The sequence below is a fragment of the Cucurbita maxima genome, unplaced genomic scaffold, assembly GCF_002738345.1.
Source record: "Cucurbita maxima cultivar Rimu unplaced genomic scaffold, Cmax_1.0 Cma_Scf00018, whole genome shotgun sequence".
In the NCBI taxonomy this organism is placed as follows: Eukaryota; Viridiplantae; Streptophyta; class Magnoliopsida; order Cucurbitales; family Cucurbitaceae; genus Cucurbita; species Cucurbita maxima.
In genome coordinates this window covers 318,804-330,958 of record NW_019272034.1, presented here as the reverse complement: position 1 = coordinate 330,958, position 12,155 = coordinate 318,804, and the positions used below count along the sequence as shown (strand labels likewise).

The following is a 12,155-nucleotide window of genomic DNA, read 5'->3' as shown; positions in this document are numbered from 1 at the left end:
GGGGGGGGGGGGGGGGGGGGGGGGGGGGGGGGGGGGGGGGGGGGGGGGGGGGGGGGGGGGGGGGGGGGGGGGGGGGGGGGGGGGGGGGGGGGGGGGGGGGGGGGGGGGGGGGTAGAACAGGAAGAAAATTCAGCATTGTTCGTATTCAGCCTTTACACTGATTGTTATCACCTTCCCAGCTATTCATTGGAAGGGTAAAGTGATAAAAGAAAATTGCCGAAAGAGGCAATTCCTCTAGACTTTTAGACCCTTCTAATCAATAGAAAGAAAAATGCACATGATAGAGATTGAGGAGAGAAGACAACTATTTAAATTTGAATATGCACAATTGGAGATGATCAAGACTAGATGGCAACATAGACCAACGGTTTCATGTTTATGCATCCTTAATATAATTTTATATGTATTCCTTTCTTTTAACTGCACAAGGCGTGGATAGCCTTTACATGATTTCTTCATTTTTTGTACAGGATCAGACCTCTACTCCTTAAATATTGTCCTATAGAGATGAAGACTATTTCCAATAAAAATAATAATAATTTTCTTGGGATGCAGAATGAGAAGCCTATAGCAAACTAGTAAATATCTTTCTTCCAAAAAAAAAAAAAAAGCAAATCAAAAGAGAGATTTTTGTATGATAAAAACTCATTGATAAAATGAAAACAGCATAGCACTTTGCAAGTAAGGTATAGGATGTGTTTCATCCCATTTTCACATAAATATAGGAACAACTCCTAGCTCCACTTATCTCCACATCTGCTAACAAACAGAAGAATCAGGATGTCGAGAAAAAAGGGTAGATCCTAGAGAGTTCAGCAACATCACCAAAACCTAGAGTATGCAATCTAACATCTCTCTTTCTTGGATGTGAAGATTTTGGAAGAAATATAGAAGAGTATTCCTTTTATACTATATCCAACTATTTTTAACTTGCTCATATGGCATCAAGTACTTTTTGGTATCCACAAATGATGGAGTATTCAATAAAAAAAATAACAACGGATGTCAGGGAAATCTTGGGTTGTTAGTCTGTTTTTATATAATTGTAGAACGCCTGATATACCTACCTTTTCCTACTAGAATCACAATAGGACACTTACTCTTCCTCCTATTGGTATCACGCCTTAATATTTATTATCCCTCCTGTTGGAAATCTTTTCAAATTATACCAATAACTTATCGTGCTAAAGTTTATTTTAAAAAATTAATAGTAAAATAAATAAATAAACTTCTGGTTTATGGGGGATTTCAACAGATCCTAGAGATAGCAATATTCTCAAGATAAAGCTCCCCAGTAAACACAGAGAGAATTAGAGTTTTCCCCTTCAACTTACCTCTTTCACTCTAATTCCTATTAAATTCATCATAAATTGCATATTCTTTATAAGCATGTTGTGCACATTGTAAGAATACAACTGACACCTCATCAATTGCAGCACTTTCACAATTCATTAAATAATCATGTCTACCAAAATAAGAAAAAAAATGCTCAAAATTTAGGTTATAAATGCAGCAAGTATTATCAAGTGTAGATCTCCAGCTTGAAACTTTTAAATTGGCCATGCCCCAATTGTCAGTTGGGACACGAACTCCAATATCCTCATGAAAAACCTATATTATCATAGACACATAAAAGCTGATATATCTGATAAACTATTCCTACTGATATTTTTCGTACTTACATGGTTTTCTATGTTTCTACTCAATTGGGTAATCTAACCCTTGACCTCACAGTATTCAGACTCACCAATTCAGACCATAGCTAACTGTTGCAAAATAAAAAAGGTAAACACAATAATGTTACAAAAGAATAGATTATAGCAATGCTCAAATTGGCGATAAATTCCAACTAAATAAGACCATCTAGACAAAAATATATGTAAAGACGTAGCGGTTGCACATAGAGATTCCACAGGGAAAATCCAACAAATAGCGAATAGAAGCATAATCCACATAAGCTACTTGTGCACATATTCGACAGCGTATTTGAAATACTTAACACAGTTCAAATAATCTTTAAAAAAAAAAAAATCTTCATTATCCCATGATGTGGATGACTAAAGTAAAGAACAAGTATTACAGAAAACTTACATTACCACTAGAATTCTTGGCATTCGCATCAAACTTGATTCTCGGAGTTCCTCCCTGCGACTCAACCCGCTTGATCTCTTCGATCAAGTCGGGAGCCAACCGAATTATCATAGCAAAAGCCAAAGGATTGTTACCGGTAACGAGACTGAAATTCTCCTCGACGGATTGAGGGGCTTCGGATTTGGCTGCGGTGGAGGTTCGATTCCGAGGATTTGCGCCAGAACCGGCGCCTCCGCCGCCGAGAGAGAGACGGCCGGAGGGGCGGTGAGCAGGTGGTAGAGGAAAAGAGGAGGGCGGCCGCTTTCCGCTGGCTCCGCGGCCAGCGCCGCCGCCGGCCCGAGCGAGCTTGGATGGGCCGCCATACATTGTGAGGAAGAGAGATGCAGGTGCCGAACCAGGTTTTGGGACCCAGATGGAACACAGGAACAATTTCAATTTGCCTCTCAGATTTCCGTGTTGTTTTTGGTCCTCTCTTTAATTCAAGGAGTTATGGGGACTTTTTTGCAACTACACTATCTCCGGGAGGGCCGTATTTCGGATCAACGTTTTATGGGCCTGTTCGTAACGCCCTACCAGCCCAAAATAAACTATAATTTCTACTTTATAAAATATCTAATAATACCTCCAACTTTTATCATTTTTCCATCTAATAAATCTTTGGCAACAACGTTTTTAAATTTATTTTTCTATCAGATAGATAGATTTAAAAAAATTTTAAAGCTAAAAGATAAAACTGTTAAATTGTAATTCCAAATATATCCTTATTTAAAAAAGCAATAATACCTATTGTTATTTCATAAATTAGTTGCTTGAATAAAATTTGAAATTACTAAAATTTTATTCTTGTTTTTTTTTTTCAATTGGGTATTTTGTAAATTTAAAACTTCATAAGGGACAAAATAGTCAAAGAAAACATTCAAGGGGTGTAGCTTTTTAATACGGTAAAACTTGGTATTTTTTCGAAAATATGTTAAGACTAGAAATTATAATTTTCTTATATTAACTAATACACAAAAGTAGAATTAACAAACTAAGATTTAAAAAGTTTAAAATAAAAAAGCAAACATACATGAATGTGTAATTTTTTTAAAATTTAGAATGCATGGAATAATTCAACGAGAAAATTAATGGCAGAAAGAATAATTATAAATTTGGCCATAGAAAACAAAGAATTATGAATATGGCACACTTTCTTAAGAATTTGACTCAGACGACAAAACCCATTGAAAGGGTCAGCTACCAACCAAACAAATCGTTGTTGACATATCAGCAGCCCAAGTATTGGCTTGCGTGGCCAATACTTTAAAACTTCTTATTTTAAAGACCAATTAAAAACAAAGCGAATACGATATTAAAATTCAAACAACGAAATGAAAATTAAATCAAATTAGTCAGATATTAATTTTAAATCCGAAAATTTGAGCTTCATAGGGTTGAGGGTTGAAGTAATTAAATTTCTGGTAAAGTACTAAGCAATACCATTTGGTTGCAATGTTCAGCTCGGATTCGACCAATTCTAATTCCATATTCATAAATTTGTTTGTCAACTCACCACATTAAAACCCTTTTGAAGGTTTCCTCAGCTCTGCAATGGAAAAGTCTACCGTCTTCTTCTTCTTCCTCCTCGCACTCTGTTTCGGCCTTCGAGCTTTCTCGGCCATGGCGGATGACGACGCAGTTAAAGTGAAGGTGGGAGTTGTTCTTGATTCCAGTTCATTGATTGGGAAAATGGGGTTGAGTTTTATGGATATAGCTCTCTCGGATTTCTATGAATTTCATAAAAATTACAAGACCCGCTTGACTCTGTTTCCGAAAAACTCCATGGGAGACGACCTTGAAGCTACTGCTGCAGGTTTTAACTTAATTCCGTACCACGTTATGATTCATAGTTTTTCCCGAAGTTTTGGTTTTAATCTGTTTTTCTTAACTAAACAGCTTTAGAGTTAATAAAGAAGGAAGAAGTGGAAGCCATTGTTGGGCCACAGAGTTCATCTCAAGCAGCTTTCATGGCGGTTCTCGGGCAGAAATCTCACGTACCCATAATTTCATTCTCCGCCACAACGACAATGCAATCTCTGAGCTCTCGTCGGAATCCTTATTTTTTCCGAGCGACCCAAATCGATTCATTGCAAGTAAAACCCATCGCCTCCATTTTCAAAACGTTCAATTGGCGACAGGCGGTGCTAATTCACTCCGACGATCAATACGGCGAGGGGATTCTTCCCTCCATGAGAGACGCTCTTAGAGAAGTCAACACTCGGGTCGCCGACGAGACGGCGATTCCTCAATCGGCGTCTGATGACAGAATCGCCAAACAGCTCTACAGATTAATGACGATGCAAACGAGGGTTTTCGTTGTTCATATGTCGCCGGAGCTTGGTTCCCGAGTTTTCGCCATGGCTAAGGAGATTGGGATGATGGGTTCTGGTTATATTTGGATTATAACCGACGGGATGAGTAATTTCCTCTCTCAAATTGATGATTCCGCCATGGAAGCCATGAGTGGAGCTTTGGCTGTAAGAACTTACATTCCCAAAACAGAAAAACTCGAAGATTTTCAACGGCGATGGAGAAGAGGCTTCGAAAAGGAAATCTCTGAACTCAATATATTTGGGTTACGAGCTTACGATGCTACCTTCGCTCTCGCCAAGGCAGTGGAGAGGGTTGGAACCACAGAGTTCATCATCAAGAAGTCAAACGTTGTTTCGGGCAAATCTACAGATCTCGACAATCTCGGTGTCTCTCGGAATGGTCCAAGGTTGTCGGAGGCATTGTCTAAGACACATTTCAAAGGGATTGCAGGAGACTTCAGGATGGTTGAAGGGCAATTGAAATCATCAGCTTACGAGATTATAAACATCAATCATCAAAAGAACATTACAGCGGTTGGATTCTGGACGCCGGAAAATGGACTGACACAAACATTAAACTCCACGAAAATGAGCTCAAACACTGCAGCTGCTAATCTCAGCCGTATCGTATGGCCAGGGGATTCTTCCAGTTTCCCAAAAGGTTGGGTGTCCCCTATAAATGAAAAGAAGCTGAGAATTGGAATACCTGTTAAATCTGGGGTCAGTAAGTTCATTCGAGAGATAACGGACCCATTGAGTTCAAATACTAAGAAAACAGGGTACAGCATTGATATCTTCGAAGCTGTTGTCGAAACATTACCATACGCTCTTAATTATGAATACATTCGGTATGCAAATGATGTCGGAGTAATGGCCGGTAGCTATGATGACTTGATCAACCAAGTGCACCGTGGGGTTTGAACCTAAACTCTTCGATATTTTGTACTCAAAACGAATGTTCTTTTTCATTTGCTTTAACTGTGCATTGTTCTTGAACAGGAATACGACGCAGTCGTGGGAGACATATCGATTAGAGAAAACCGATCCTTGTATGTCGACTTCACATTGCCATACTCGGAAGCTAGCGTGTCGATGGTCGTACTATATCGAGATAACAACAAAAAAGCTTGGCTGTTCTTGAAGCCTTTAACATTGGAACTTTGGTTGACAAGTGGTTTCTTTTTTGTGTTCATTGGACTGGTTATCTGGACTCTTGAGCATCGAATCAACGAAGATTTTCGAGGTCCTCCTTCGCACGAAATCGGGACAAGCTTCTGGTTTGCTTTCTCAACCATGGTGTATGCTCAAAGTAATCTGTTCTGTCCTTGTAGCTTTGATATCTATCTCATTTTGGTTATGTTTTGGTTGATGGTTCCCTAAATGCCTTCTCTATATGCAACAGGGGAGAAGGTGGAGAGCAACTTGGCTAGATTTGTGGTAATAGTATGGCTGTTTGTGGTGCTCATATTAACTCAAAGCTACACCGCCAGTCTCACATCGCTACTCACGGTTCAAAAGCTTGAGCCAACGTTTAATGATATGAACCGATTGAAGGAGAAGAAGGTGAATGTTGGATACCCAAAAGGTTCTTTTGTTCATGAATTGCTCATAACTGAAGGTTTTGATCAATCCAAGCTTGTAATTTATAACAATATGGCACATTGTGGATCATTGTTCTTAAATGGAACCATAGCTGCTGCCTTTGACGAAGTCCCTTATCTCAAGGATCTTACTACAACATATTGCACCAACTGCACCATCGTTGGTCCCATGATGAAATCAAACGGCTTTGGCTATGTAAGTGTGAAACCGTCCTTTGTCTTTCATGTTGGTTCGAAGAGAGTGATAGTGTGAGATCCCACATGGGTCGGAGAGGGGAACGAAACATTCCTTATATAAGGGTGTGAAAAATTCTCCTTAGTAGACGCATTTTAAACCCTTAAGGGAAAGCTCAAAGAGAACAATATCTGCTAGTGGAAGGCTTTAGGTATTACAAATGGTATCAAAGTCACACACCAGTGTGCCAGCGAAGACGTTGGGTTCCCAAGGGGGGTGGATTGTGAAATCTCACATTGGTTAGAGAAGAGGAACGGAACATTCCTTGTAAGGGTGTAGAGACCTCTCCCTACTACAGGAAGACTCATGTGGGTGTTTCGTAAGAATAGTCGGTCATTTCAACCGTGAGGTTTATGAATGTAGGTCTTTCCCAAGGGGTCTCAACTCGGACGCGATGTTTCGAATGGAATACTTAATATAATGGAGAATGGAGTTCTGCAAGAGATTGAAAACAAATGGTTTAAAAGCAATATCAGCAGCCCTGACCCCAATAGCTTGATTTCCACCACAATTGGGCTTGAAAGCTTTTGGGGGTTGTTTCTTCTTTCAGGAGCTGTATCTTTATCTGCCGTCATTATAGCCCTGGCCAGATTTGTCCATGAACGCAGACATGACTTCAACCTTTCCACTGACTCAATGTGGAAAAGGATTCTTCTTCTCATGAAAAATTTCGACCAGAAAGACCACACTTCACCCGCGTTTAGAAGGAATTCTCAAGACGAAAACCAAAACCGAGATGAAAACCGAGACGAAAGCCGAGATGAAAGCCGGGAAGCTCATCCCAGCCCCTCCTGTGATTCAAACTACTGAAATGGAGGACTTCCACCTTGTAACTTTGATGATTTCCATGGTGGTCTGTGTGCAACTCCTCAACCATCACATAATTTGGTCAATAACAATTCACTTTGTTTCTTGAAATTAGTTGAAATATGTACAAGTTGTTTAAGTTGTTTAAGATACTCTTCGATTTATGAAAATATAAACATACGATTAATAATAATAAATAAGTTGCAGTATAAAGACATCGTCGTATCAATATTCATCACGACTCATTGTTCATCACATCATTTCACAGTTGGTGTGTGATAAAAACTTAATGTACATTTCATCAAAAGAATTCAATAAATCTTATCTTTTAAACGAGTAATTTACTCCCACGAACAATCAAACATCATGGAATTTTCCATTTGATTAATAATTAAATATATAAACTTTAGGTGACCATAGTCAAAGAAATTAAATGGGTCAATAATTCAAAGTCAAAGGGCACACAGCACCACACTTGGTCCACTTTGATTATCTAAATTCTATAAACTAAATTCACAGTATCAACCGCTCAAAAAATGTACACGAACGAAATCATGAATTTTAACATGTGTATATTAGAACATGAACTTTTATCTAATGAGGAGATTACGAAGAACGTGAGAGATTTTTACTACTAATACAAACGTAACACATAATAATATCCATAAATACGAGACCTAAAAACTCCATAAAATTTGAAAATAGAATTGATGTTGACTTTAGAGATGGACAATCAATGAAGATGAGAAGCGTGGACCGAGTGTGCGCCTATAATTCAACTCTTCCACATCAAAGTTTTAAACACATTGATTGATTTGCAACCCTATTCCCAAAAAGAAAACGATAGGAAAAATGGTCCATTCTCATATTAAATAATTAAATAATTACGTGTCTACTTAAAAACTTTACGAGACAATTATCCGTTTTATTATTTTTTATTTTTTGTTTTTAGCATATGTTAAGAGTTTGAAACGGCTTGCATGTACATTGACTAACTTTACGAGACAATTATCCGTTTTATTAAAAACTAAATACAGTGACCATTCTAGAATTGGTTATTGTGTGTTACCGCCACTTCTCACCTATCTTACACATTTGATCAAGGTTGTCATGGCAAAACTATAGTTAAGGTGCACGGAATCTTAGAACAATTCAATTTCACGAGTTTAAATACATGTCACATAAATTTATAAATTAAAATGTATTTATCAATCCAAATATAACGCAAGAACAAATGCAAACATCACATCCATTGCCACCTCATTTGGTAGTACTATTTATCCAAACTTGTCATTAATATCATTATTTTTGGACCATTTTAAATAAATTTAAACCTTATCCTTTTGTTTTCATTGCTTTGATGAGACCCTTAAATGTATTTTCACACAACTTAGTCCCTAATTAAGAGATTTCAAAGAGTAATTTTGCAATTTAAAATGTGAAGTGATTGTTGTGGAAATTATCTTCTTCTCCATCTCTTCATTCATAAAACATCAGACCACATCAAATTTAAATTGAAAAAATAATAATAAAAGACAAAAAAACACACAAGAACAAGACTTTGATTTTACCTGTGTAGAATTTGTTCAATGGTTGAGGTGGTCTTGTAATGTGTCTGTTCCACCTTGATTCTAATGTTCCATAATCAAACAAACAGAAGCTTTAATTCCATACAAAATGGCGGATTTTTCGTCTCTGTTTACTGGTAACTTGACCCTGGTGTGAAAATGGCAAGATCAGGCCATCCATTGCTGCCACCGCCGGTCCAACAACTAGAATCGCCGTTCTGCAACATACCCAAATAATTCTCCGGCACGCAGCCGCTCTGTTCCTCCGCTGCAGATTTCCGGCCAGACCCAGAAATCAAATTCTCTGAAAATCCCCCCAATTCCATCATTTTCATCTCCGGTTGATTCGGATCCATACCCTCCAAGAGATTCCCATATTGCCCATTTGACGCCAGCAGCGAGCTGAAGCTCCCCGGAATTTCCAACCCGCCGCCATAGCCACGGATGGGGTTATGATCCGGACCCGTAATCGGGTTCCGCATCGATCCCGAAGAAGACGAAGATGAGGACGAAGGCGGACGCTTGACGGTGGTCGACACCGCCGGTCGCTTGGCGTTTTTACGGCTTCCTCCGCCGACAGGGATGTTCCGCAGAGCGCCGCCTTTGGTCCAGTACCGACGGCAATTCTTACAAAAGTGACGAGGCTGAGAAAGATTATAGTTATTGTAATAACAAAATTTGGTGTTTGTAGAATCACATCGAGGGCATTTAAGCTGCTCTTGTTCGGGAAATTGAGGTTTAATCATCGGAAAAGTTGATGGGTCTTGCATTGTTTGGTTACCCAGAAACAAAAAAACAGAGCACAAAATCAAAATTTTCGCGAGAAAAAGAAAAAAGAACTTGGGTTCAGTTTCCGAGAAGAAGTTTCGGTGATCAAAGATGGGGAACTGAAAAAGGGTTCGGAGATTTTGTTGTAAGAAAAAACAGAGACTAAAACAGAGCAAAAAGAGGGGGGAAATCCGACAAAAGTGGTTTAAAAAGAGCTCCAAGCCGTAGCTTTCATGCTTCCAAAAAGCAAATGAATGGACAAGCCTGAAACTTTTCAGAAGAAAAGCACAAAAACCTCAACTGGGTTTGTATGTTTTGGTTTCTGTGAGATTTTGCAGTCGGAAAAAAGGAAGATCGCCGGTGACAGAAACTATGCCGGCGAGGAGGAAATACGTTGAGATATCCGCGTGAAAGAGACGAGCAGTCGACATATATAAAGAGACGATGGATTAAAGCCTTTTTTTTTTAATTAAAAAAATAAATTATTTTCTCTCTGTAAAGTGGAATGTGGAATCTGTTGGTTTCTCTCTCTAAGCTTGTTTGTTCTACACTCTCCACCATACTGCCATAATTGTTTATTAAAAAAATAACCCAAATATATATTTATTATTATTTGATATTTTAGAATAATAATTTCGAGGAACTTTAGGGAGAGACAATAAAATAAAATAAAATAAAAAAGGCTTAATTCTTTTATTCCAAAATCTTGATGAGATTTTCCATGAATGGAAGACTTTTGTCAAATACACAACCGACCTAACGCCACTTTTTTCACCTATTCCCACAGTAAACAAAAACGTTTTATTTTATTTTATATTAAATTTTGATTTTGAAAATTGTAAATGGTATTTTTTTATTATTATTATCTTGAACTTTAATTTTCAACAAATTCGACGTTTTTAAAATTAAATTTAAAAATTGAAAATGGTATGTCGAATACTTAAGCGGAGCTTATTGGTCACCCGTTCTTATTTAAGATGTTCTTTATTAATTTATTTAATTCTTAAATAGGAACAGGTGACCAACAAGCTCCGCTTAAGTGTTCGACATGCAATTTTTAATTTTTAAATTTAATTTTATAGGTTGAAAATTGAAAGTTGGAGATAACACCAAAAAAAAATAATATCATTTACCATTTCCAAAATTTAAATTTAATATAATTATTTACTTTATTATCTTAATATTTTAAAATTTTAAATCTTCTTTTTCATATTTTTTTATATAATATATATGGTTAAAGGGTTATTTGAGTACAAAATTTTAATGGATAATAAAAATGTAATTATTGTAGTTTATTTATTTTCTCAATAATCAAGACAATAGTCTAAAATTTAGATGGTTGGTAGGATGAACACTTTTTAAGGTTGACTTTTTTTTCTATTAGGAACAAAAAAAAATTAAGGGAAATTTTTTTGGTATAATAAAATTTAGGTTAATTTATTTTTTAAATTATTAATATTACATAAGAAGACGAAGAAAAGAGTTTAAAAAGAATTATTCAATAAAATCGTCACACTTTTTTTAAATGGTAAAATTTAAAGAAAAATGATAGAATTATTTTAATTTTGCATCCCATAATTATTAAAAGAGTAAATAAAAATTTTAAATGATTTATATTATGGCGGCTCATTTCTGCAGCTTGAAAAGATAGGCTGAGCCGCGGAGTCGAGAATCATTTGCGTGAAGAAAACGCAAGGGGAACCAGTAGAGGCATCATTTGAAAATCACTGTCAGAATCTGTACCGTCCAATATTTAGAGTGGGAGAATCTGGACCGTTGAAGTGTCAAGCAAAGTGAGATATGAGAACGGTGGCGTTAAGATACCGTCACCGGCGAATGAGAGTGGTACCACGTGTCGAAACCCCACATGATGACTGAGCTCGAGGGTCATTATTTTCCACTTCGACTGTTGGGCTGACAGCTCAGCTTTCCAACATGGATAATCACTTCACCACGTGGCAGTTCTCATTAAAGTTTTATTTGATAAAATATTTTGTACACTAAACATAAATTCAAACTTTTAAAATTAGGGTTTTTTATGGGAAAAAAAGGAACCAAATGGTAATACCAAACAATCTTAAATTATCCATTAATTTAAAAGTTAAATTTTAAATAAACAATATTCAATCTGCAAAATGAAATTAAGGTAATTTCTTAGGATGAAAAGAGAGAAGAAGGGTTTGTGGGGGTAGGGCCCACCATTTTATATTATTAACGTGGGAGTTATTAGGAAGTTGTAACGCAATAACCCCAAAATTAATCCAAGCCGTCAATCAAGGCACACCAGACACAGCCAATTGCCTTTGTCCTATTTTTGAAGGATTGTTGTGGCCCACCGCACTGAATCATATCTCATTATCATCACCATCGCCACGTGGACGATTACGATTTCTCTTCCACTAAATATAATAAACTGTAATTATTAGGATTTCTTATTTTTCCCTTAGAAATATAAAATTTTAAGAGAATTGATTATCAAACAAAAACAAATAATAAAAGCGAAATTGTAATATTACTATTTTTTAAAATTAAAGAATAAAATCGGTTTATGAAATAATTTGAGTGGTCACATTTTGATCTCCTTTTGGATTTTGGTGTTTGATTAAATAGTTGATAATGAAAATATTCCATAATCTATTTAATATTCTGTTTTTTAAAAAAAACAGATAATTTGATATTAATATTCCCGTTCGCCGACATCATGCCTATTTTTTTAAAAAAAAATTAGAGATCT

The 12,155-nt window shown here is 36.8% G+C and overlaps 3 protein-coding genes across 6 annotated transcripts in view; 1 reads left to right on the top strand and 2 right to left on the bottom strand.

The window, feature by feature from the left end:
* LOC111492713 (dentin sialophosphoprotein) overlaps positions 1–2,571 on the bottom strand; it is a 10,328-nt gene extending 7,757 nt beyond the window's left edge. For 2 of the 4 annotated variants that reach the window (XM_023142129.1, XM_023142130.1), the window contains exon 1: positions 2,092–2,571. In XM_023142129.1, coding sequence (XP_022997897.1) covers positions 2,092–2,457 — 366 coding nt within the window. In that variant the 5' untranslated portion in view covers positions 2,458–2,571. The remainder of the gene's footprint in view (positions 1–2,091) is intronic. The other 2 variants (XM_023142131.1, XM_023142132.1) reach the window with 2 other exon arrangements.
* A 1,000-nt stretch (positions 2,572–3,571) lies between these two features.
* Positions 3,572–7,260, top strand: LOC111492714 (glutamate receptor 2.7-like). The gene is made up of 5 exons (XM_023142133.1): positions 3,572–3,943; positions 4,027–5,357; positions 5,442–5,751; positions 5,845–6,239; positions 6,642–7,260. The coding sequence occupies exons 1-5, from the start codon at positions 3,682–3,684 to the stop codon at positions 7,086–7,088; spliced, it is 2,745 nt and encodes a 914-aa protein (XP_022997901.1). The 5' UTR covers positions 3,572–3,681; the 3' UTR covers positions 7,089–7,260.
* Positions 7,261–8,529: 1,269 nt separating this feature from the next.
* LOC111492715 (dof zinc finger protein DOF1.7-like) lies at positions 8,530–9,879 on the bottom strand. The gene has a single exon (XM_023142134.1). The coding sequence runs from the start codon at positions 9,421–9,423 to the stop codon at positions 8,785–8,787; it is 639 nt and encodes a 212-aa protein (XP_022997902.1). The 5' UTR covers positions 9,424–9,879; the 3' UTR covers positions 8,530–8,784.
* Positions 9,880–12,155: the final 2,276 nt, after the last annotated feature.

Bases quoted from the DNA above. Each gene is read 5' to 3' on its own strand.
- LOC111492714 (XM_023142133.1), top strand. From the start codon at position 3,682: ATGGAAAAGTCTACCGTCTTCTTCTTCTTCCTCCTCGCACTCTGTTTC. The intron at 5,752-5,844 runs GTAATCTGTTCT...TATATGCAACAG, and splicing joins AACCATGGTGTATGCTCAAA to GGGAGAAGGTGGAGAGCAAC. The intron at 6,240-6,641 runs GTAAGTGTGAAA...TTATGAATGTAG, and splicing joins AATCAAACGGCTTTGGCTAT to GTCTTTCCCAAGGGGTCTCA.
- LOC111492715 (XM_023142134.1), bottom strand. From the start codon at position 9,423: ATGCAAGACCCATCAACTTTTCCGATGATTAAACCTCAATTTCCCGAA.